Source organism: Sciurus carolinensis, chromosome X (genome assembly GCF_902686445.1).
Source record: "Sciurus carolinensis chromosome X, mSciCar1.2, whole genome shotgun sequence".
NCBI classification, from domain to species: domain Eukaryota; kingdom Metazoa; phylum Chordata; class Mammalia; order Rodentia; family Sciuridae; genus Sciurus; species Sciurus carolinensis.
This window is the reverse complement of record NC_062232.1, coordinates 12,503,852-12,530,283: the sequence shown is the minus strand read 5'-3', so window position 1 is coordinate 12,530,283 and position 26,432 is coordinate 12,503,852. Positions and strand designations below refer to the sequence as shown.

The 26,432-nt window shown below is 40.0% G+C and overlaps 1 protein-coding gene across 1 annotated transcript; it reads left to right on the top strand.

The window, feature by feature from the left end:
* The first annotated feature begins 914 nt into the window (after positions 1 to 914).
* Rbbp7 (RB binding protein 7, chromatin remodeling factor) lies at positions 915 to 26,432 on the top strand. The gene is made up of 12 exons (XM_047535666.1): positions 915 to 1,216; positions 2,040 to 2,184; positions 8,478 to 8,623; positions 12,462 to 12,635; positions 13,636 to 13,751; positions 18,147 to 18,307; positions 19,138 to 19,264; positions 19,380 to 19,457; positions 20,231 to 20,307; positions 22,557 to 22,614; positions 25,107 to 25,217; positions 25,964 to 26,432. Exons 1-12 carry the CDS (start codon positions 1,201 to 1,203, stop codon positions 26,030 to 26,032), a joined length of 1,278 nt encoding a protein of 425 aa, XP_047391622.1. The 5' UTR covers positions 915 to 1,200; the 3' UTR covers positions 26,033 to 26,432.

Below are 26,432 nucleotides of genomic sequence, written 5' to 3'. Positions count from 1 at the left end.
CAGGACCCAGGTAACCGTCCACGTCAGCCCAAACTAGCTCTCTTTCCAGCTTGGGGTGGGGTCGCCCTGGAACCCTTGCAGGTGACAAGAATGACTCAGCAGGGACCAGGGCCCTGGCCGAAAGGAACGCCAGTGCAGGCACAAAATCCTTGAAGCAAAAAGGCCGCAAACCAACATTTTAAAGACCCAAACGTGCGAACAAACTAAAATGTAATTCAAGTCGGCTTTAGGCTATCAGCGGCCAGGAGGCCTGTACCACCATAGGCCGCACATTGAGCCTAACAAGGGCGGCCTGACGGCTAAAGGCAGAAAACGCCCACGGCCTCTGCAAAAGGTCCCCTTTGCCTCAAACATCGCCTTGGCCTGACAGGGCCCCGGGAAAGGCCGGTCGTCTGGATGGGAACATTTGCAGGGTGCAGAGAATTGCATGTCCGTGATTATGGGGAAGACTTTGAGGGCACTGTAATCTCTCGAGAATAGGAACCATTTTCCTCTATCACTCTGAGATTTTGCTTGGCTAAGCGGCGGCAGCCTCCCTGCCCCCTCCCAATCCCACCGCTGCTGTTGCTGCTTCGAGCAACCACGCCCCGCGGGCCCCAGGGCTAGCCAGCCCAGGGATAGCGGCCCCCGCGCAGCCCGCCCGCCGCGCCTCCATTCGCCCCACCCCCGCGCACCCCCACCCGCCCCCGCGCACCCCCACCCGCCCCCGCGACCGGCCCTGGGAGCGCCGGGCGAGTCCTCGCGCCTGCGCTTTGCCAACTTCCTGCCGCGGAACGCCCCACCTACCTCCAAAAGCCCGCCTCCGAATGGCGCATGAAGCCCGCCCGTCGCACACCATTGGTGGAGGCGGCCGAGCCGTTGGCTCCCAGGCCCGCCTCTCCACCGCCTCTCATTTTTCCCAGGGCGGATGCGCCTGCGCTCAGCTGCCTGGGCGGGCTGGGAGGCGCGGGTTGAAAAGTCTCGTTCCAAGTTTGGAGAGAGAGAGAAGAGCGCCTCAGACCTCGGTACCCGCGAGCGGGGAAGAGGCGGGAGAGAGGAACGCAGTGTCTGGGGAGCACCCAGTCAGCAAGACGAAGCTCAGGCTTCCAGAGCTAGGAGTGCGTGACGCGCCTGGGAAAAGCAGGAGCGCCAGCGATCGGGCTGCTCTTGGCTAGCGAGAGGAGTCCGGGAGGCAACGAGGGGCGAACGACCCGACGCAAGATGGCGAGTAAAGAGAGTAAGAGGCCCTGCGGGGCGGCGCGCGCCGGGGCTGTGGGGGGCGGCGGGCGCGAGAGGCCGCGGCACGCGCCGGCGAAAGGCGCGAATTGGCGTGAGGAGCAGGGGGCGGGGCCGGGCGCGAGACTGGGCGCGCGCCTCGAGGGGCCTGCGCGGGACGGGGCGGCCTCACGGAGGGCTCCGAGCACTTCCGGAGCCGGGCACGGGGACGAAGACTAGGCCCCCCCCTCTTTCCGCCCCCCCCCCGCCGGGTTCGTTCCCTTCGGCGCCCTCAGCCTCGGGGCGGAGGCGGTCACCCCTTGGGAAACAAGCACGGCGGCTCCTTCCGCGCGTGCTCGTAGTCCGCCTTGGGGTCGCGGCCCTTGTCGGGGGGTTGTGGAGCCTGCTGGCCTACGGCTGCCAGCAGTGGCGTTGTGCGAGCTGGGGCCTCTCCTGGCGGGGGATCCAGGAAGCGGGCCTATGGGTTTCTGCTACACGTGGATTTCTCTTTCTGAGTGGGTTGTGGAGGCCCCTCTACACACAGGTCGTCATCTTAGAACAGGTGTGAACAGCTGCAACATGCTAAACAATCTCGCAGTCCTTACAATTATTGACCCAATTCGGTGTATGCCGCAGGTATTGATCTCGAAAGTGGAAAAAATGAGCTTCCTGGTTAGTATTCTCTCCACATTTTGAAAGAACAGTTAGTTGTTCGCGTCCACGTTATAGGTAAAAGAAAGGAGATAAGGTGTGGCCATCTCGAGGTGACCTCCACTTATCTGTGTATGGATTTGACTTCCATCGCTCTCAGCCACTTAATCGTGTGGGCTTTCTCCAAATTTCAGTGTTTGAAGATACTGTGGAGGAGCGTGTCATCAATGAAGAATATAAAATCTGGAAGAAGAATACACCGTTTCTGTATGACCTGGTTATGACCCATGCTCTTCAGTGGCCCAGTCTTACGGTTCAGTGGCTTCCTGAAGTGACTAAGTAAGGGTTTCTGGCAACTTTTGTTTTGCATATATTTAACTGTCGTTTTGAATTTTCTAGTTTTGGCATTTTATACATAGAACATAAGCATGCCCTTGAATGAGGTGGCAGGTGGTTTTTATTTTCAAAATTCGATGATTTATTAGATGATTTCTAGCATTAAAGTGGTGGTAGTGGGAGAGAAAACCTGTTGTGAGATGTTTGTAGGAAGATATGAATATGATTGACATGACTTGGACTTCAGTGATCAGCATCACCCTGGACCCCAGACTAATGCATATCTTTAAAACTATTGAAAAATACCATACATAATGAAAAGGGTTAGGGGTGTAGCTCAGTGGTAGAGCCCTTGCTTGACATACCAGTTATGGGGGAAAATAGCATAAATAAAGTGCACAAATTGTGAGCATATGGTTTCCTAAATTTTTGCAAAACCAGCACACCTGTAAATGATACCCAAGATGAATACGTTTTAATTGGCAAAGGGAAAAAAATTGACAGCAGTTAACCAAATGAAAATGTCATTGATTTATACCATGGAATAGTTTGAGATTGCTGTTAATTTTCATAGTTTCTCAGCTAGTTCTAAAATATCTCTGACAATAATTGGTGACGTTTATTGAGCACGTATAACAGGACCAGACACATCCGAGGAATTTTATGTTCTGTTATTTGGTTTAATCTGCATATCAGTACTATGATGCATGTACATTTTATCCTTGATTTACTGATGAGGAAAGTGGCTGAGTAGTTAAGATACCCCAAATCTTAGAGCTGGTAAGTGGTTGCTCAGGCTTACAAACCTGGGTTTTAGAACCTTGGTTTACACATCTGAACTTAAAAACCTCCAGTTTACAATCTGGGCTTAACCAATCTAAACCGGTTGGCTCCAGAATTGAGGCAGTGCTGGCATTGGACTACTTTCTCATAGACTTGCAACTTCTCTAGTAGGAACTTGGCCACATACCTTTAAAAATGTATTGAATTGCGGGGAGTGGTGGCACACCCACCCCTGTTATCCCAGCAACTCTGAGGCAGGAGAGGATCAAAAGTTTGAGGCCAGCCTAAACAATTTAGCTAGACCCTGGCTCAAAATTAAAAAAAAAAAAGAACTGGACTATAGTTCAGTGATAAAGTACAAAAAAAAAGTATTGAATTTAGGGCTGGGGTTGTGGCTCAGTGGTGGAGCACTTGCCTGGTATGTATGAGGCACTGGGTTCAGTTCTCAGCACCACATATAAATAAATGAATAAAAAAATAAAGGTCTGTTAGCATCTAAAATTTTTTTTAAAAAAATATTGAATTTGGCATTGGGGGTGTGACCAAGTGGTATAGTGCTGGACTAGCATGTGGGAGACCCTGGATTGGATCCCCCCCTGTGGGGGGGCATTATTAGATTTGCATATTATAAACCTATATACCAATTCAAAAGAGGATTTTGCAGCAAGTTATAAAAATAAGAGTAAGCTAATTTTATATAAAATTACTTTTATAATGGCCAGATTCCATATACAAACGTTGGCTTACATACAGATGGGGCTTCCTTTGGGGTTTTGAAAAATCTAAATATAATTGTAAATGTGGGAAGAGTTTTGTACTAAATAATGGAAAATTCTAGGCACATTTTGGTGCTGGGCATCATACCCTGGGCCTTGTGCATGCCATGCTCTGCTGCTGAGCTGTACCCCCAGCACTGAGCATTTACTTTTTTATAACTGCTTGTTTGCTTTTTTTTTTTTTTTCCTTTTTCTTTTTTTTCCCCCTCCCCTTGGGGTTCCAGGGATTGAATTCAGGCTTGCTTAACCACTAGGTCACATCCTAAGCCCTTTTTATTGTTTTACTTTTTTTTAATTTTTAAAATTTTTTGACTTCATATGTATTTTTTTTAACGTGGTGCTGGGGATTGAACCCAGTGCCTCACACGTGCTAGGCCACATCCCCAACCCCTTGTTTTACTTTTGAGACAGTCTCCCTAAGTTGCTTAAGGCCTTGCTAAATTCCTGAGGCTCACTTTGAACTTTGGATCCTCCTGCCTCAGCCTCCCAAGCCGCTGGGATTACAGGCAAGCACCATCATGCCTAGCTTTACAGCTACTTTAGAACAGATTTAAAAATAGATTGAAGCCCATTGCGGTGTACAATAATCCTAGCTACCCAGGAGATTGAGGCAGGAGGATTCCAAGTTTGAGTCCAGCAATTTGGTGAGATCCTATCTCAAAAAGAAAAGAGCTAGGCTAGGGATGTAGTTTGATGATACAGCGCCCCTGAGTTCAATCCCCAGTAATGCAAAAAAAAAAAAAAAAAGAACTGAGTATCTGATACTCAGGGTATTCAGGTTCTGGTTTGGAGGTTTCTGGGCATTTGCCTCTTTTTGTCTTCCTTTTAAGCAGATTTAAATTTTGTTAGCTACTTAATTTATCTTTTTTGGATCTCTTTGACCTATTGTATCATAATAGTAAAAAACAGGGGCTTTGAGGTCGGACACCTGGGTTTTAATTCTGCCCCTACGTATTACTACCTATTTGAAAGGGCAAATTGTTCAGTCTGTCTGAGTTTTCTGGTGTGTAAGTGGAGGTATTGTTAGTATACTAGAAGGAATCAAATAAAATCTTGCATGTTAAAGCACCTTGCACAGCATAAGAACACATTAAATGGTGACTGTTGATTCTCCCACCTCTTCCTGTTCAGAAGTATTTTGTAAGAGTTGAAATGACTACTTGGATTTCAGTGAACAGTATTTACTCAAGTTTTTAAAACGTTACCTAAAATTTTTTTCTTAAAGTTTTAAAAAATAATGCAGGCCAAGTATCCTTTATCTGAAATGCTTGGAAGCAGAAGTGTTTGGATTTTGGAGTAGTTGCATATATTTATAAGATATCCTGGAAATGGGATCCAAGTCTAAACGTGAGATTGATTTGGTTTTTTTTTTTTGTTTTTTTGTTTTTGGTGCTGGGGATTGAACCCAGGGCCTTGTGCTTGCAAGGCAAGCACTCTACCAACTGAGCTATATCCCCAGCCCTTGATTTGTATTTTATATACATAGAGTTGAAGGTAATTTTTCTGAAAATTTTATGCAGTATTTTTATGCACCTGTGTTTTGACTACAGCCATTCACATGAGGAACATTTTGTATTTTCAGATTAGGGATGCTCAATTTATAGTTCTGTATGTTTCTTTTAACCCAGTGTTTCCTAACACTTAGGAACTTAGGAAATGTTTAATTTTTTGGTATTGGTTATTAACCTAGGTATGCTTTACCACTGAGCTATATCCCCAGCCGCTTATTGTTTGAGATAGGGCCTTGCTAAATTACTGAGGCTGGCTTTGGACTCAGGATCCTCCTGCCTCAGCCTCCTGAGTCACTGATTACAGATGTGTACCACTGTGCCCAGCATTGTTTTCTTTCTTTCTTTCTTTTTTTCTTTTTTGGTATCAGGGATTGAACTTAGGAACTCTTGGCCACTGAGCCACATCCCCAGTCCTATTTTGTATTTTATTTAGAGACGGTGTCCCACTGAATTGTTCAGTGCCTCGCTGTTCTTGAGTCTGGCTTTGAACTTGTGATCCTCCTGCCTCAACCTCCCTAGCCACTGGTCTTACAGGCATGCACCACTGTGCCTGGCTTCCAGTTTTGTTTTAAATTTTTTATCTATCCTACCAGCATGTAGTAGTACATAGATGTATCTTAATCTTTTATGGTAGCAAGTTGTTCGCTTCTTTTTTTTAAATATTTTTTAGTGGTCAATGGATCTTTTACTTTTTTATATTTATTTACTTATGTGTGATGCTGAGGGTGGAACCCATAGCCTCACACATGCTAGGCAAGTGCTCTACCACTGAGCCACAACTCTAGCCCTCACTTGACTTCTTAGAGTGAATATTGGACATATTGGAGAGACTTAGTCCTACCAACATGCTTAGCTATACCCCTTTTTTTTTGGTAGTGGGGATTGAACCTGGGGTGCTTTTTTGGGTGGGGGGGGTATACCAGGGATCAAACATAGGGGCACTTGGCCACTGAGCAACATCCCCAGCCCTTTTTATGTTTTATTTTGAGACAGGGTCTCCCTAAGTTATTTAGGTTCTAAGTTGCTGAGGCTGACTTTGAACTCTCTATCATCCTGCCTCAGTCTCTTAAGTTGCTGGAATTACAGGCATGTGCCACCATACCCGGCTATCCTCTCTTCTTCTTAAGGGCACCAAGAATTCTACTTATGGATATAGTTTTTGTCACTAGTGCATTATTAATGATGTGTAGGTGGTTTGTAGTCTTGCTTCCCAAACAATGCTGCTGAGAGTAATCTTGTAGAAGAGCACATTTTTCTGATTATTGGGTGCATTTCCTAGCAGCAGTTACTGGGTCAAAGGATTCTAGTACTGAAGATGGATAGGATCTTTTACCATTAGTGCTTCTGTAACCTTTAAGGTGTGTCCAGTATTAGAGGAAAATGTTGTTTTGATTAATTTAGGAAGATAGGCTGTGTTTTAATAATAGAGGTGAAAGGATTTGTAGTAAAAAGAAAGATTGCTTATGATAATAAAGTTGGGAGTAACTAGAATAATTGATTAAAGAGGAATTTTTTCCTTCCATTCACTTGGGACTGTACTCCTTAGGTCCAGTGATAAACGAGCCTGTCTACTTGTCACTCTTACCTATTGGTCTTAGTTTTCCTGCTTAACCTCACAAAAAGCAAGATACTTTGTTATTTTTCCCCTCACCCAAAAAGTCATTTATGTCACCCCTAACTTTGCTCTGTGGTGCCTCCTTTCAAACATTCCTATTTCTTTTCAAATATTTCTTAGGAGTTATATATCTCTCTTTCATTTTAAAACTGACATTCCTTGTAAAGGTTTCATTTTACCAAGTCCTCCTAAAGTACTTTGTTTAGAGCCTGGTTTTCTAAGTGTGGTTTGCCAGTGAAAAATAAGTAGGCTTATGCACATTACCACCCCCCACATAAAGACTATCCAAGATGGAATTAATTTCCTTTCTTGATAGTCACCATCATATTCTTGGCCCACTGTGCATGAGTCAACTAAATTCAATGTTGTTTGGTGGTTCCCCCCACCACCAAACAGATTATTATTGCTTAGCCATGGCTACCTATTTTGTTTTTGGCATTGTGTGTGTTCTTTTTTTACCATAAGACACATCTTAACTTGGTAAAATTAAATTTTGTAGTTCTTAATCTATTACTAACTTTCATGCCTAGATGTAACCTCCAAACCTTTTTTTAAAACTGATTCCTTTGTACAACTGAAATTTAGGAACAGACAGTAATTGGCTTGTCTAGTATTGGGGCCTAGAACCATACTTCTTGGTCTTCCTTACTGAGTTGGAACCTTGGAGCACAGTTGAAAGTTGCTATTCTAGATAATACAAATGGAAATGCAATGTTGGTAGATACCAATGGAAAAATCACTGCTTGAACCAAGGTGCCAAGAGGCACTGGCAAGTTCTTCATCTTCAAGGTGAGTGTCCATAGAACAAGATAACAAAAACCCCTTGGTAAAACTGATAAACTGTAGTGGTCATAAAGACAAATAAGAGTTTTTTGACATCATAGCATTTTCATTTATAACCTATTTTTTTAGGTGAAGAAACCAAAGCTCCAGGGAGGTTTTGATTTAAGCAATTGTATGTAGCTAATTTTTAGTTTGACCCAGGATTTAAACCCAATTTTACTGACTCAACACTTTATTTTGTCTGTTCTGCCTTGTTTCTTGGGAAATCAGAAATATCTAGTATATTATTTAGCACTGTGGGCAGAAGATATATTTTAGGCAGGAAATCAGGGTATATGAATATGGGGATCAGTGATGGACTACAGTGTAGAGGTTTGTTGTCATTTACTGAGTTGAGTCTGCCTTCCAGAATGCTGTTTACATTAACAGTTAAGGGAAGAGAAGGATGACTGTTTAAGAAGCCGACCTGGTACAGTGGTGCATGCCTGTAATCCCAGCAACTCAAGAAACTGAGGCAGGAGGTTTGCAAGTTTGAGACCAGCCTTAGCAATTTTAGCTAGGCCCTAAGCATCTTATGAAGACTCTGTCTCAAAATAAGAAATAAAAGGGAAAAAAACCCTCTGCTTGTTGTGGTTAGAATATTTCTTTACATTTATTAATGTGGGAATTATAAAGTTGATGAAGATGGTGGGGTGGGGAGTACTAAGTGGATGTTTAGTGTGTGTTCATTAAGGAAATTTTAATGTATTTTGTGGGAACTAGAATGAAATTGTTAGCAACTGAAGATTTCCTGTAGGATTAGCATGATTAATTTTCTTTCTTGAACAGACCGGAAGGAAAAGATTATGCCCTTCATTGGCTAGTGTTGGGGACTCATACGTCTGATGAGCAGAATCATCTGGTGGTGGCTCGAGTTCATATTCCAAATGATGATGCACAATTTGATGCTTCCCATTGTGACAGTGACAAGGGTGGTAGGTATAACATATATTCCAATATGGTTGTCAAAGAGAGTGGGCCTCTTTCAAAACATGCTGTTCAAAATTTGTACTATTAGCTTTTAGCTCAGCGTTGTAACTTCTAGGACTTTATCCTATAGAACCTAGCAAACCAGATATTGGTTTGTGGGAAATTGGTTAAACACATTATGGTATGTTTGAAATAATATTCAGCAATTAATAAGAATGAGAAAACTTTATATGCACTGGTATGGAGTGTTGTCTACAATAATAAAATGAATAACTTATGTGTAATTATACTACATTTTGGTGAAAGTAATATGTGTTGATATGCATAGAAAAAATCAGGCATATGTGTCAAAGAGTTAATAGTGATTTTTTGTATGGGGAGAGGCACAGTAGTGGTAGGTTTAGTTTGGTGTTCTTTTGACTTTTTTTTTAAAGGATTGATTTCTTTTTGTTGTTTATGGTGAGGTTCAAACCCAGGGGTCAAGCATACAAGGCACATGCTCTAACTTAGCCATAGCCCATAACTTTCCTTTTTAAATAACACTTCCCTGTTTTTGGTATTACCACAACTACCCCAAGTTTGATAATTTCACTAGAAGTACTCAGAAACCTCAGCAGCACATTATACTTGTTGCTAAAGTTTGTTACAGTAAAGAATACAGAACAAAAGCAGCAGGAACAAGATATGCATTGGTGAGTTCAAGGAGGTCTGGCACAAGTCTCATCCAAGGCCACACAGGATATGTTTTCTTTTTGGCAGTAAGCTATAGGGACATGTGTGGAATATCTCAGCCCAAGGAAGGCTATTTAGGTCTCAGGGTCTAAGGCTTTCTTGGAGTTCTAGGTGCGTACGCATATCCTGCTGGCAACCAGCCCTTACAACTAAAGGTCAGGACCCCAGTAATGAAAGCAAGTGCATATCATCAATCTTGATATTTGTGCAAAGCGTCCCTGACAAACTGGTACAGCATGGTTCATTGCTCCAGGTGTACACCAAAAAATCATCAAGCTATCAGTTATGTAGAGAACATTCTGAGGTCCACGTTCCCAGGAGTTGGCCAAAGGTCAGTAATAGTCCTGATGTCCCTCAGAGGTGTCCCCCAGGTGTGATGGCTAAGTAACCAAACTTGCTGGGTTAATTCTTCACTGCCTCAGGCTTTTATGATATTAACATTTTTTAAATATTTGCTTTACAACTTTCTTATTGAACATAAAGTATTACATTATCTAGTATACTGAAATAGCTGATTGTGTTGCATATTCATTGTCAACTTAAAAGACTTTGTTCTTTTACATTTTTACCCAGGTTTACACAGGTTGTCTATATCAAAATTTATAATGCAGTCTCCTACAACCTCTGATGCATTATTTCTGTAAATAGCTAAAATCAGAAATTTTAAAATAGCTTTTAGCTCTGAAATACTTACTGGCCTTTCAGTTTAATAGTCTCAGCCAGGCATGGTGGCACATACCTGTAATTGCAGCTACTCAGTAGGCCAATGCAGAAGGATTGCAAGTCTAAGACCAGCCTGGGTATCCTAGAGACCCTCAAAATAAAAGGTCTGGAGGTGAAGTTTAATGGTAGAGATTTAGCATGTGTGAAGCCCTGGGTTCAGACCCTAATAAAGTTTTTCTTAAAAAGCCTCTGTGTGTAACATATGGATATATTCAATTATTAAAGTTATTTTTCCAATTATTACATTTTAACAAATGACAAATCAATTAACAGCTTTATTTTCAATCATGGTATTTTTAAATGGATATTATGATCATTGATAATTTTTTTCAAACATTTTTATTGAAGAAAACAAAGCTCTTGTGTTCAAAGTAAAACAAACCTCAACATTTAAATTTATTTTATTTTTATGTATGTTTTTTGAGACAGTTTTGCTTTGTAGCCCAGGCTAATCTTGAACACAGGGGATCCTCCTGCCTCAGCTTCCTGAGTAACTGGGACTACCCACATGCGCCATCATGTCCAGCTCCTAATTTTTTTAAAGGAGACCTGTTCATGTTGTTTTAAATAAAGGAATTGAGAGCTGGGTGGGGTGGCGCACACCTGTAATGCCAGAGGCTAAGGAGTCTGAGATAGGAGGAGTGCAAGTTCAAAGCCAACCTCAGCAACCTAACAAGGCCTTAAGCAATTTGGGGCCTATCTCAAAATAAAAAACAGAAAGGGCTTGGGATATAACTCAGTGAAGGGGAAAAAATGAATTGGGAAACCTGAATGCCTTTGTAGTAGAAAGGTTAAAGCCACTGGAGTCCATGGGGATGGGATGTTTAAAGTCAGGAAGGAGGGACAGCTTTGGAGCAGAGTCTCAGGAGGTAGGGATGGGGTGGATTGGTTGGTTTTTAATGGAGTTTTGAACTGCTGGGCTCCAGCAATTCTGCCTCAGCTTCATCTGTAGGTAGAAGGGGATAGTTGGGAATGTTGAAGAACACTTCAACTGACAGGATAGAAAGTAAAAGTGCTGAGAGGGAAATGTGTTCGCCTCAGAGACAAATTGCTAGATGCTGATATTAAGATGCAGGAGCCAATGTTTACAAAACATTCTCACATAGCAAGAGTTGGCTAGCCAGGCAGTAGTGCACACCTGCATTCCCAGCTACTCAGGAGCCTGAGGTAGAAGGATTGCAAGTTCAAGGCCTGACTAACTTAGCAAGACCCTATCTCAAAATGTAAAAACAAGGACTGGGAATGTAGCTCTGAGGCAGAACACTCCTGGGTTCAATCCCCAGTGTCAGTTGGGGGGTGGGGAAGAGAAAGAGAACTGGCTAGAACTGAGAAATGGCTTACTCCTTAGTTTTTTTCCAGGCCCCTGTCTGTTTTCACTTCTTACCTGCATGACTCCATTAGGTATTGGAGTTACTGGTCCTTGACCCAAGACACAGGGTGAGCTAAAAAGGAATGTGCAAGGAAGAAGCAATAACAATCAGAAAGAAATAACAAAATTGTGATATAAGGCCTGCTAACTTTTGAAGTGTCAGCAAGGAATTCAAGTTTTTATCTAGGAGCACAAAAAAGAATGTTCTCATTTGCTTTATCTGTTTATATGTCCTCTACTTGTATTCTTTCTGCTAACATCTTGCTACTTTTCAGAAGTTATCTTATTTTTTTATGCAGTTTAGTTACTTTACAAGGCCTTTAACTTTTGTGTGTGTGTGTGTGGTGCAGAGGATCAAACCCAGTGCCTCACATGTGCTAGGCAAGAGTTCTACCACTGAGTCACAACCCCAGTCCTACCTCCTTGTTCTAATTTTTGGCACTACACAAGTAGTTGAACCATGTATATGTGTCTTAGGGACAGGTGGGAGTTAGTCAGCATGGGTTTCTGATGTGAGAAAGTTTCTGACTTTTGACTGAATGGGTGTTCATATTCAGGCAAAACCTTTCCTATTTTCTTTTTTGATTAGTGCATTGTTGTTATATGAAATAGTGGGGTTCATTTTGACATTCATAAATACCTGTAATTTGCTGTTTCAATTCTGTTTTGAGGAATTGACAGTTCCAAATGTGTTAAATTTGAATTACGAGAACTGTTGGCCTGTTTATTATGTGGTTATTTAAAATTTTTGTGAATAACCATGTAGTCTTCAAAATTGAAACAGGCTATTTTTAATTGTTTTAAATCCAAGGTGGAACATAAGGCAGCTACTGATATTTTCCAGTGCAAATGAGCTTTGAGAATAAATTCAAGTAGCAGGTGGACATGTATTTTTGGGTTTTCTCTCTCTCATCAGTTTGCATTGTAGTATTCTGTCATGGTAAAATCTGTTGGGTTGATTAAACAGAGACTTGTGAGTTTTAATCCTAAGTGTATGTGTTTCTTTCTTTGCACATTAGAATTTGGTGGCTTTGGTTCTGTAACCGGAAAAATTGAATGTGAAATTAAAATTAATCATGAAGGAGAAGTAAACCGTGCTCGTTACATGCCACAGAACCCTCATATCATTGCTACAAAAACACCATCTTCTGATGTGTTGGTTTTTGATTATACAAAACATCCTGCTAAACCAGGTAGGTAATAATAAGGTCAGGCCATTACTTGAGCATTTTTCTTGATTCAAAATGGTAATATTTTTCAGATTATTCAAAGTAATATGCTCTATAGTATTTGTAAGTTTAAAAATTGTTTGGAAGGTCCCATAACCATCTTCAAGTTCAGTGATTTGCAAAAGAACCTAATAGCAAGTTATACTTACATCTGAGGTTTATCATGACAAAGGATCCAGAGCAAGGCAGGAGGAAAAAGATACATATCAGGTGAAGTTGCAAGCCTGGGCTTCTAAGTCCTTCCTCTCTGGGACTATAAAGAACCTAATTTTTCTTAGCAGCAAACCTCAAGAACATGTGCTAAATAACTGTGCCCAAGGAAGCCTGTTTGAGTCTCAGGGTCTGGGGTTTTTAATGGAGGTCTAGTCACATAGGCGCATCATGTTCTGCGACTAATGATGGTAATGAAAATTCAGGACCCCAACAGTGAAGCCAGATACATCATGAATTCTTGCTAAACAGTCCTACAAGTCTTGACAAGTCACTACAGCATGCCCCACTGCTCTGGGTATACACAACTTCATCAAATTGACATAAAGAACTCTCTGAAGGTCACATTCTCAGGAGTTAGCCAAGGGTCATTCATGGTTGCAGGCTACCCTAGAGACATGTGAGGACTGAGTAACCAGACCCGCTCTGTTAAAAGTATTTCTAAAAATTGACTCAGATGCAGGGGTTGGGGATGGGGTTTGTGCCACTACACAAATTTATGAGATAGCTGTACTGCTTTTCAGTATTTCCATGTTGGAGATAGAAACTAACCATTAAATTAACTGTCATGAGGCTCAGTTTGCATAGAATATTTAATATGATGCAGAGAGTAACAGCTTTTCAAAGCAATTCTGGGTCAGACCAAATCCTTGTTTATGTGGAATTGTTATTATGGCTCACCCAGCAAAGGAGTAAAGATTTGTTCTCACCAGTTCTAATAAATAGATAGTAACTTAATGTATTTTTTTCATAGATCCAAGTGGAGAATGTAATCCTGATCTTAGGTTAAGAGGTCACCAAAAGGAAGGATATGGTCTATCCTGGAATTCAAATTTGAGTGGACATCTCCTCAGTGCATCTGATGACCATGTGAGAAATGTATTCTTCCTAATCTGCTTATATACAAAGAGTTAGTGTCACAAGACAGTTTTATACTGAAGGATCACCTTTTTTATGGAGAAAAGGTTTTCTAAGATAACATTTGATTATTATAACATTTCCCAGGTTTTAAAGCATTGATTTTCAGACACGAGCTTTAGGACTTCATAATCCCCACCACCACCCAGACAGGGTCTTGCTCAGTGGCCCAAACTCCTGGGCACAACTGCCTTGCCTGGCTAATTCTTTTTTTTCTGTTTTCACTGCTGGGGATTGAACCTAGAGCCTGGCACATGCTACTCTACTACTGAGCTGCATCCCCAGCCCCTTGCAAAGCTTTTTTGAACCAGTCTTAGAATGGAGTAAAATGGGACAACCTCCCATTATTTAAAAGAGGATCTCTAGGCCTTTATAATGGTAACTGTTAGGCATTTACAGGGTGAGAGTAAAGTATTCATTTCTTAATGTGTACGATTCAGTGGATTTTAGTATAATCAAAAATTGTACAACCAATGACACTAATTTCTGTGTCTATACTATGGTCTGTTATGGTCTAGTCTCTTTTTTTTTCCCTTTGTGAGTGGTTCTCACTGTGTTGACCTGGGTAGCCAAGAAGTTGTGGTGGCCCTCCTGCCCATCTTCTAGAGTAGCTGGAACTACAGGCCTGCACCACCACATCGTGCCCTTTTATTGCCTATTCTTGATATTTCATATTAGTGGAATCATATAATATGTAGTCTTTTCTGTCAGTTTATTTCACATATTTTCAAGTAACATTTGTGTTTCATTTCTTTTTATGGCTGAATAATATTCCATTGGATATATACCACCATTTGCTTACAATATCAATGTATTTTTTATATTGCTTACCATGTAAGCAAATGGTGGTATATCAATTGGTAGATATTTGGCTTTTCCAATTTTGGACTATTTTGAGTGATGTGAATTTTTGTGTGCCAGTTTTGTATACATGTGTTTTCATTTCTCTTTGGTAAGGGTAATTACCTAGGAATGGGATTGCTGGTTCATATAGTAATACTATGTTTAACTTGGATGAACTGCCAAACTTTTCCAGAGTTGCTGCCCGTTTTATATTTCCACCAAAAACATATAAATTTTCCCTTTTCTCCACATCCCCACCAACACCTTTGTGTGTGTGTGTGTGTGTGTGTTTTGCTAGGGATTGAACCCAGGGCCTTGTGTTTGTGAGGCAAGCACTCTACCAACTGAACTATCTCCCCAGCCCCCACATTTTTGTTTATAGCCATCCCAGTGAGTATGAAATAGTATCTCATTGTGGTTTTGATTTGTATTTCTCTGATGACTAATGATATTGAGCATCATTTTGTGCTTATTGGCTATTTGTATATCTCTTTTGGACAAAATGTTTTCAAATCCTTTGCTTTTTTTTGGTACTGGGGATTGAACCCAGAGGTACTTACCACTGAGCCACATCCTCATCCCTTTTTATTTTTTATTTTGAGACAGGGCCTCCCTGTGTTGCTTAGGGCTCACTAAATTGCTGAGGGTGGCCTCAGACTTGCCATCCTCCAGAGTCACTGAGATTACCGGTGTATGCCACCATGCCCAGCTATAATTAATAATTAAAAGTATCACCCAAATGCAAAGTGATTGTGATAGTTTATCATAGATCAATGTTTATAGCATTCTCAACACTAACAGCCCCATATCTTCTGTTGTGGATCCCTGACAGTAGGCAAAAGGCATTTAGTATGATTCCAAGTAAGAGTTAAATTTCTGGGGCTTTTCAGAATTCATGTAATTTGGCCACAGTTAGTGTTTCATGTCAGCTTCAGGAGAGCAGGTTCCTTACCACCTTCTTGAATATATCCCTGTGCCTAGAAAGGCCTATCATGTGTCAGACCTTTACATTTTTGTTGATCACCATTTTTCTCAAGTTGTTCAAAATATCAAAAATAGAGAATTGCTTCAATCAAAATTCTTTAGTTGCACGCAGCCAAAACCAACTGTGGCTTATTCAGCAGAAAAGGAATTTATCGGAAGGGCATCGGATAGGGTAGCTCACAGAATTGCTGTGATGGCTAGAGAAAGAGGTTTAGAAAACTGCCCTGAAAAAGAGAGGGCAGATCCACATCCTAAATCATGCCAGTGAAGATGTCACTCTTGCAACCCTGAAAAGTGGCAGTTGCTTTCCCCACACCCATGTCATCAGAACGATGTCTTCATTGCTGTTCACAATTGAAAGTCCTGGGGGACTGATGGAACCTGTGTCATATTCCTATAACCTAGCTTCCAGGGAAGCCACAGAAACAAAAGTCTGCCTTGGTTTTCTGAAACTAAGTTCTCTGCTTCACTCTTAAGTGTATGTGGGGCAGTTCCCCAAATAGGGAAAGTGAGCCAAATCAGTAACCTAATAACTAGTACCTTTTAAAAATACCAGACTGAGTATTTTTAGTAATACTAATATTTGTCATTTACCAAGGGCTCCCCAAGTGCCAGGCATAGTGTTCATCTTCTCAGGCTCTTTGTGTGTGTGTGTTTTTTTTTTTTTTTCCTGTTAGGTTATTTTCCCCGTGGTTGTTTAACCACTGAGGCACATCCCCAGTTTCTTCTATTTTTTTATTGTGTGACAGGGTCTAAGTTACTTAGGGCCTTGTTAAGTTGCTGAGGCTGTCTTTGAACTTGCAATCCTCCTGCTTCAACCTCCCAGGTCTTTGGGATTACAGTCCTGTGCCATCCTGCCTGGCTTCCCAGGCTCTTTCTGAGGTAGGGAGCAGGAGTGGATGATAGGAGCTTTCTACACATTCCTTTCTCTTTGGTGTATTTAAGTTGTGTGCTAGAGTGTCTAGGTAACAGTAGAGACTAAGGCCACATGTATTATGTAAAGAAATGTTGTTACTTGGAAAATAGCTATAACTGGGAAACAGCTTTGTTAAAGCAACCCCTTCATATAAGAAAGTGAATTAAGGGGCTGGGGGCATAGCACAGTGATAAAATACTTAATTAGCATGTGTGATTCACAGAACTACGAAACAAAAAGTGGTTTTAAAAGGAGATAATGAAATTTAAAATAAATAAAATGAAATAAGAAGATGAGGTGCTTCAGTTGGTGGAATGCCCCAGTAAATCCCAGAGAACTGGGAGACTGAGGAAGGAGGAGCCTCAAGGCCAACCTCAGCAACTTAGTGAGGCCCTAAGCAACTTAGGGAGATCCTGTCTCTAAATAAAAAAATTTTAAAAGAGTGGGGATATTGCTCTGTTAAAGCTCACCCATGGGTTCAATCCCCAGTACCAAGAAAGAGATAGCAATAGCGATAAGGCCTGCAGGGCTGGTAGTACACACCTGTAATCCTAGTTACACAGGAGACTGAGGCAGGAGGATCACAAGTTTGAGGTCAGTTTTGGCAACTGAGCAAGACCTTATCTTAAAAAAATAAAAAGGGGTAGAAACATGGCTCAGAGGTAGTACACCCCTGGGTTCAATACCCAGTATAACAAAAAGAATGAGGAAAAAGAGATGAGGCCAATACCAGTGTTGGTAGAATTATACCTTAAAGGATTACTTCTTGGGCCTGGGACTCAGTGGTAGAGTACTTGCATAGCTGATGACAAGGTGCTAGTTGCCCAGCACTGCAGATAGAAAAAATTACTTCTATTTTAGACCATTGAATGTGAATCATTGCCTTACAGCTTAAAAATTTTTTTTATAAAAACAATACATTGCTCTTAACTCATTGTGATGAAATGTCAAGAGAAAACCTTGATCACAAAGCCATGGAATTTTATGACTGCTGTGGTCTTTAAGAAGTGAGTAAGGCCCCATGATTTCTCCTTGAACTCTACTAAAGTTTGGAGGAGCACACCTTAGAGATCTGTCTGCAAGCCTCAACTTTTGTGAGCTTTCTGGCCCAGGATCATTTCACTGTCACACCTCTTGATATCTATTGTTATTTCTGTCGTGAAATGAGAAACTTATCCAAAGGCTTTATTTTTTAAGAGGCCACTTTTAGTTGTTATTCCCAATTTTCCAGTCCCAGTAGGAATTTTTAAGATGTGCACTCCTCCTCACAATAAACACCAAGCTCCTGGCTCTGGTTTGTTGTGTCATCTCCATGAATTGTAAATACTTGAATGTTTGAATGTACATAGATGGAAACTACAACATAAGTGTCCATTCCTTGCTTCCCACCATACTCAGTGCCCCCATCCCCCCACAATCTACTTTCCTTTCACTCTGTAACTTACATCATGGAGTCTGCACCAACACACTCTGTTTGTTTCTGTTACCTTTCCCTCATGTGCATTTCAAACTTATAAGGTTTGATTTTAATCAAGATTTTTAAATAAGACGTTAACCTTTAAAATCATTGTCTTACAGCTTTTCATTTTCTCTTTCTCCCTCAGACTGTCTGCTTGTGGGATATAAATGCAGGACCAAAGGAAGGCAAAATTGTGGATGCTAAAGCGATCTTTACTGGCCACTCAGCTGTTGTAGAGGATGTGGCCTGGCATCTCCTGCATGAGTCATTGTTTGGATCTGTCGCTGATGATCAGAAACTTATGATGTAAGGTGGAATGTTCAGTGGGACCTTGATAGGTGATATGAATGACCATCAGTGATTGTGGTAGACTGGTTTGAGCCTTTTAAGTTACGTTACTGTCTTAAAAAATAGCTTTAGGTGAGGTACAATAGATATACAATGAATTGCATGTATATAATTGCCTTTTACATAAGATTTACTCTTTGATTTGAATAAACAGTTTATTGTTTAAAAAATGAAAAATAACGAGAAGGAAAATACTTGTTAGTATTAGCACTACCAAAAATTATATTAAAATTGGGACCCAGAATTTCTTCACCTGGAGGTCAGAGAGGAGAGTGATTCCATCAGGATTATGGCTATAGGCTGAATTCAACCACCAAGGGTACTTTCTTTCTTTTTTTTTTTTTTTTTGGTGGGGGGCACAGTACTGGAGTTCCAACTGAGGGCCTCACACATGGTAGAAAAGTGCTTTTACCACTGAGCTATATCCCCAGCCCTGGAATACTTCTTGTCTCATAAACTGCTGCTGTCTGAGACAAATATGGTAAAATACTGAAATTTGACAAGGCCAATTGTAGGTATCAAATTGTTATTCTCTACAGTCTTATGTATGCTTGAAATAGTAATTGAGACAGGAATCTAATAAAAGAAGATCCAGAAATAATAGCTCTAGGTTTAGAATGTATGGTCACAATCCAGATTGCGAACTCTCTGTGATGGTGTTTTTGTTCAGGAGTGAGCAGAACTTACAGCAGAGTGGAATGGCTTTGTCTGGACCCAACAAGAATGTGTGAGAGGTTTGGGAGGCTCGCCTCCTTGGGTGCTGTATGTCTTATACCTTTGTATTTTAGATGGGACACCAGGTCCAATACCACTTCTAAACCCAGCCACTTGGTGGATGCGCATACCGCAGAGGTCAACTGCCTCTCCTTCAATCCCTACAGCGAGTTCATTCTAGCAACTGGCTCTGCAGATAAGGTTTCAAAGTTTTTGTGTATTTGTTGTTTATAAAACTCAGTTGTTCTGTGCTTTAATTAGATATTTGAATGGTCTTAGGTAAATCACAGAAATGAATTCACTTTTTATTTTTTAGACTGTAGCTTTGTGGGACCTGCGTAACTTAAAATTAAAACTCCATACCTTTGAATCTCATAAGGATGAAATTTTCCAGGTATGTGACAATTTTATGGTGTCTATATGTCAGGTTTTAGTAACTTTATAACATAAAAGTTTTCATTTTTTTTATGTGGTGGGCATGAGATAATTTTTTCCCCAAAGTCTCTTGATTCCACTGTGTAATATGTACATTAGTGGGAAATAACTTGAGCTTTTTGAGAGACCCTTAGTTCAGAAGTAGAAGGAAAAAGCTTGCAAGTGAGATTGGTTTAAAAAGTGAAATCCGCCAGATGTAGTGGCGCATACCTGTAATCCCAGCAGCTCAGGAGACTGAGGCTCACAAGTTCAAAGCCAGCCTCAGCAATGGTGAGACACTTAAGCAACTCAGTGAGACCCTGTCTCTAAATAAAATACAAAATAGGGCTGGGGATGTGGTTCAGTGGTCTAGTGCCCCTGAGTTCAATCCCTGGCAATCCCCACCTCTTAAAAAAAAAAAAAAGTCCAAGGATTTTTCAGATAGGTGTACCAGTGTGGCAGGTCCACTAGTGAAAAAGTATCATATATGTGGTTTAACATAGAGATTTGTATAGGTTAGGATGCACTTCGTTGAAAAGTATAAAGACTTGGGGTGCTTATGGACCTGAACAAGTTTATTGGGGCTCCCTAGCTGTATTCTCAGTACTAGGGAAAATCTGGGACAGGAGGCAAAGTCTCTAGTCCAAGAAGTAGAAACATCATGAAATGGGAAAATACTCTGGATTAGAACAGTAACCACAAAACCAGGAACAGAGCGTCCTTTAAATACATTTTCAAAATATCTTTTGTTAGGTCCACTGGTCTCCACATAATGAAACTATTCTGGCTTCAAGTGGTACTGATCGCCGCCTGAATGTGTGGGATTTAAGGTAATTCAGAATCTGGTGACAAGATACTGTATAACTACTAATGTGGCAGATTATAAAGTAACTTTTCAGTACTTTCTTGGTCTTTGTTCTATAAAATAGAAGCAAAATCAGCAATGTACCATAAAATAAATTCCTGTAGTTATGTTTGATATCAACCATGAAGTAGTTGTGTTTTTGCATCCAGATTAATTGTATTTAAAACACTCTTACTATACAAAGGAGTAAAAGTGATGGATGATCATTTCTCATTGAATCTCACGAGTACACCAGCAAGGCTGTTCTTACGGTTTTTATGCCATCTTGCTCTCCTGTACTTTTTATTGACTCATTCCACAGATATGAGTTCCTGATGTATGTTCTATAACCACTTGGGGAGATCTTTGTGAAGGAGACAGAGACAGACCATGCTGTCAGAGAGCTTACATTCTCTTGGGGCTCATTGCATAGTTTCTCAAGTTCTTAAATTTCCTTGACTTCAGAGTTGCTTGTCTAAGAAATTTAGACTGAACTCCATGTATATATAATATGTTAAAATGCACTATTGTCACATATCTAAAAAGAACAAATGAAATTTACAAAAAAAGAATTTTAGGCTGAGGTTTTTGAGCCCTTTAGTAAAAGTTAGTTATATACCTCTCTGTAAGATGTTGCCATCTTAAGTTTCAATCAAAGTTACCAAAGTAACTTGTATTAAGCATATTGCTTTGAAGTGGACTGAATTCAGTATTTAATAACCAAGACTCGGGCTGGGGCTGGGGCTCGGTGGTAGAGTGCTTGCTTAGCACTTGTGAGGCACTGGGTTCAACCCTCAGCACCACATAAAAATTAAAAAATAAGATAAATATTTTTAAAACAATGAACCAAGACTGCCTTTAATTGCAGACACAGTGGACCCGTTTTTCAGTATATGGAAGACATTGTGAATGAAATACTTGTATGTAAAATTTAAAACATCTGATGTTCGAGGTTCTTATGGTGCAAACTCACATCATGATAGATGTTTGAATATATAGAAAATCTAAGACATTTGAGTGTATTACTTTGTTTTAAGACTACTTTACCAGTAAAATTACGAACCTAAAACCATAGTGGTTATATGAAGTTGTATGGCAATGTTTGGAAGTCTGAAGCCGAGGCAACTAAATTGTGAAGGTATCAGTGATTTACAGGCATTGTGTATAATTTTTTCTTATGATTCACTTACAGTTTGTTTAATATTAAAATTAGGTAAAAATTGGTAATAAAATGTTATTAGCAACTCCTGACAGGAGACAAATTCTGTTTTTTTAATTAATTAATTTATTTAGTTAGTTTTGTTTTGTTTTGCAGTGCTGGGGATTGAACCCAGGACCTTGTACTTGCGAGGCAGGCGCTCTACCAACTGAGTTATGTCCCCAGCCTACCTTTTGATTTTTTTTTTTTTAATCTCTAGGTGTGGTCTTGATAAGTTGCTGAGGCTGACCTTGAACTTGGCAGTCCTTCTACCTCAGCTTCCCGAGTGTTGGGTTTATAGGCGCGTGCCACTGTGCTTGGGAAATTGAAATTTTTATGAGAATAAAAACACCTTAAAAATCTTTCCTTTTGGACTATGGGTGTAGCTCAGAGGTAGAGTGCTTGCCTAGCATGCACAGGATCTTGGATTCAGTCCCCATACAGTACCATTTTTTGCACCATTTTATATATTTCATAATGTTTTGTTGCTGTTACCTTTAGAAACATCCAAAGTACTGATGTGTAATTATATTTCACTCCTGGAATACAAGAATGTTCAGAATTCAATTCTGACCATCGTGGCACTTGCCTATAATCCTAGAACCTCAGGAGGCTGAGGCAGGAGGAGCACAAGGTCAAAGCCAGCCTCAGCAACTTAGCAAGGCCCTGTCTCATAAGAAATAAAAAGATCTGGAGATGTAACTCAGTGGTAAAGCACCCATGACTTCAGTCCCCATACCAAAAAAAGAATAAAGGCTTTAAGAATGTACATTCTTTGTAGATATTAAATTTTTCACCTTTTAATTCTAATATAGTCAGTGTTCATTTTGAACATTCTGCAGCTTCAATTATGAACATCTCTAACCCATTCCCAGAAAGTAAATATCCTATCCTCCCACCAAATAATTAATATAAAATCTCTGATTGAGAGGGAGACAGCACACTTTAGGATGAACTTTCTGGGCTGATACTGGTTTCATATATATTTATGCTACAGAAATTTTCAATAATGAAGGCATTGTGTTCTTTCTTAATAGTAAAATTGGAGAAGAACAATCAGCAGAAGATGCAGAAGATGGGCCTCCAGAACTCCTGGTATGCATTAGCTTTCTTACACAAAATTAAATGTTATATGCATATTGAATTGTTTGTCTTTGATCCATTTCTCTCAAGAATGAGTCACAACTTCAAATTCTAGCTCTTGCAGATGATTTCAAAATGGAAGTCCTAGAGGTTATAGCATTGAGCTTTGATATTTATTGAAAATAGTAAACAGAGCTTAGTAGGTTTTTATGAATGTTTCAGTGACATAGAGGTTTGAGCTCCTGTAAAATAGGGTATAGTAATTACTCACTGGTTTAAGGTATATTTTCTAAGGGTTTTTTGGGAGGGGTGATACCCCTGCTTTCCTATTAGAAATACTTAATACTTTCAAACAGTATGGAAAATTTTAATGACCCGATTTTTAAGTTCAAGTCATTTTCCTATGAGGTATTGCCAGACTTAGCCATGGTACTTTGCCCTTGCTCTGAATTCAACATTTGTCTCCCTCCAGTCATTTGGCAGATAATCATTCATCACTCTGTAGCATATGTTTTATTCATCCCTTACTGCCAGTACTAATTTTTGGCATACTTGTACTTCAAGTTTTAAAAGGTAAAGAAGGCCCTTGACAGTAAGCCTGACACACAGAAGTTGCTCACTAAGTCCCAACTTTTACCAATATGCCTAGCTCCTTTTCCTTTTTAGCCAACTGGTTCCCATGCCCTGAGGCTCTGGGAAGAAATCAGCAAAGCACCTGAATAAGCCTCAGACGAACCAGTATATTCAGTGTTTGTAGCACTGCTGCATAAAAGAAGAGTATTTCCATAGCCTGATGGTAGTAGCATCTGAATGCTTTTATTCTTTATGTGGTGACTTATTCTAAAAAGTCTGTTTTTAAGGTACTGTCTTGAAAGAGCATTGTTCCAATTTTTTTTTTCTTTTTTGTCTAACTATTTTCACTTCTTTGTTTTGGTAACAACTTTATTGAGATAAGTCATATAATGTGAATTGTACAACCATCATCACAAATCAATTCTAGAACATTTTTGTCCCTGAAGAAAAATAACTCTGTAGCTCTCATACCCCAATTCTTCCCCCATGGCCTTGTTCACATCCCCCCCCCCCCCCGCCCCAGATCTGCTTTTTGTTTGTGTAAGATTTGGCTACATAAGTGGAATATGGTCTTTTGTGACTGATTATTTGGTATATTTTCAAGGTTTCCAGATAATTTTTTTGATGCTGAGAGAAAAGTGTATTACTTTGTATTATGACTGCAACAAATTTTCATGGTCCTTGAAAGAAATCCACTAGGATTTTGCTCTTCTCAAGAAAACCTTTCTTTAGTCAAGGGGCATTTAAAAATAGTGAACTACATATTAACTATAATTTTAAAAACAGTATCTTGATTGGATGACTCCTGTATATATTCCAAGCTTGTGGTCTTAAAATTTTTCACTTGTGTACCCCTTAGGAATATTTTGAAAAGCTCTTTACCCTCATTTATGCAGATAAAATGAATAGGTAGAACAGTAACATTAGATATAACCTAATCAGTGGAGATATCATTGTCAGAGTAAGTTAACTTACTTTGAGAGAGAAGACTGACTTCCCAGTTCTAAACACTATATTAATATTTTTATCATTGGGAAGAACTGGTTCCTTTGAATCATGTTTCAGAGATAATAAAAGGCACATTGCTTTTCCATGAGGTTATCTCTTACAGGAAATAAGACTTCACCCCCTTCAGCATTTTGTAGCAAAGCTGTCATAGTTTGGACCTTACAAGGGACTCTGGAGTTGCAGAGTGCCAAGAGTTTCTCCCCTTTGGCCCAGTGTGCCTTGGGAAGATTGAGAGGGGTAAGAGCTGTGCCTTGATTTTAGTAAAGGAGAAGGGAGACAGACAGAGCCAGAGAAGAATCAGGAGACTCTTCAGGTAGGCTAGTATAGGAAAGAGTATGTGACCTGGCACATTGGAAATATATTACCTTAGGTACTTTATTTTTTTAGTTGTAGATGGACACAGTAACTTCATTTTATTTTTTTTATGGTGCTGAGGATTGAACCCAGTGCCTTTCATGCTACAAGAGTGCTCTACCAATGAGCCACAATCCCTGCCCACCTTAATTTGCACCACCTAATTTTAAATACTGGATTTATGTTCATTGTATTTGGTATGGAAATGGCATTGTTGTAACATAGAAAAATGTTCTTAGGGGATATAGGCCAAAGAACATATAGGTGAAGCATCCTGTCTACAACTTAGATAGCAAAATATAGCTTCCAAAGCCTGTACTCCCCACTCTAAACTGTGGGTCAGTGCCCCTCCAAATTTCAAGGCTGGTGTGCTTTTTGTTTTTATTTTTGTTGTTGTACACTGCTATTGGTGATTGATCCCAGGACCTTGTGCATGCTAGGCAAGCTCTTCACCATTGAGCTACATCCCCAGTGAAAGACTGATGCTTTTAAAAACTATTTTAAATTAAAATCCAAGTATTAGGATCAAAATGATAAGGTATGAAACCACAACACTTTCTTATTAACAGTTCATTCATGGAGGACACACTGCCAAGATTTCGGACTTCAGTTGGAACCCCAATGAACCTTGGGTCATTTGCTCAGTGTCCGAGGACAATATCATGCAGATATGGCAAATGGTGAGCTGAAATGCTTATTTTTTCCTAGTGATATAATGAAATAGGAATACTTAATGTATTTAGGTGCATATCGTACTAAGTGCTCATGGAAAGGAAACAGTTTGAAGAACTTCTGCTTTAACAATAATCTTGGTACCATAGTGGTAGTTGGTCTGCTATCTGTAGCACCTTTCAGATCAGGAGAAATCTGTGCATGTCTGTATAAACAGATGCAGACACATACAGCATCTGCTGCTTTGCATTATTCCTGCACTCTTTGTCCACTGGGGTCTTGGCATCGCTGCTATCTGCAGTGTCTGTGCTGTGTGATAGGCATAAAGGATATCAGAGGAAAATGTTGAAGTGCTCAAATGATAACAAGCTCTCTGAGTATTAAATACTTTGCCATTTCTAAGGTGCTGAGTTGTTAACTAAGCCTTTCATAAAACATCAGGGCTATCACTCATAAGTGATGCTTAAACATGCTTTCACAACACACCTTTCATGAACAATGACCAAATACTACATGGGTGGCTAGGGGTGTGTATATGGAATTACATACTAGCAGACAGTTTCCTTATCAAAGTCTTTGGAAAAATGCAAAAATGGAACTAATCAACAAATACTAAAAGAATCTATCATTTCATTTCCAACACTGAAACATAGTGAATCCTAAAATTGGGATTGACAGATTGTTATATTTTTAGATGATTTTGTGAAACCCTTGGGGAGTTTTACCTGTGAATTTATTTGATTGTTATCCCCAGGCTGAAAATATTTACAATGATGAAGAGTCAGATGTCACAACATCGGAACTGGAGGGACAAGGATCTTAAACCCAAAGTATGAGACATGTTTCTGTTGAATGTAATGCTACATGAATGCTTGATTTATCAAGCGCCAAAAAGGCATTGTATAGTAGAAAATGTAAGTGGATGGCTTATGGCGTTCTTTTACCCTCTGATTCTGATTCTAGCACTTTCAAGTGAGCTGTTGCGTACTGTATCATATTGTAGCTGTTAGGGAAGAAAAGAATGTTGCTTAAGAAAGAATATCACCATTGTTTTAAAATACAAGTAGCAGGGTACTGCCTTTGATTCAACTGTTTTAAGTCCTCATTTTCTCAAACTAAGTGCTTGCTGTTCCTGAATATGCAAGGATAACTTTTACACTTTTTCCTTCCAACACTTCTTGATTGGCTTTGCAGAAATAAAGTTTTAAAATAAAAATTGTGTT

What these genes read in the sequence shown, in the direction of transcription:
- Rbbp7 (XM_047535666.1), top strand. An exon ending in ATAAGGATGAAATTTTCCAG is followed by an intron (nt 19,458 to 20,230) that starts GTATGTGACAAT and finishes ATCTTTTGTTAG; the next exon opens with GTCCACTGGTCTCCACATAA. An exon ending in TCATGCAGATATGGCAAATG is followed by an intron (nt 25,218 to 25,963) that starts GTGAGCTGAAAT and finishes TGTTATCCCCAG; the next exon opens with GCTGAAAATATTTACAATGA.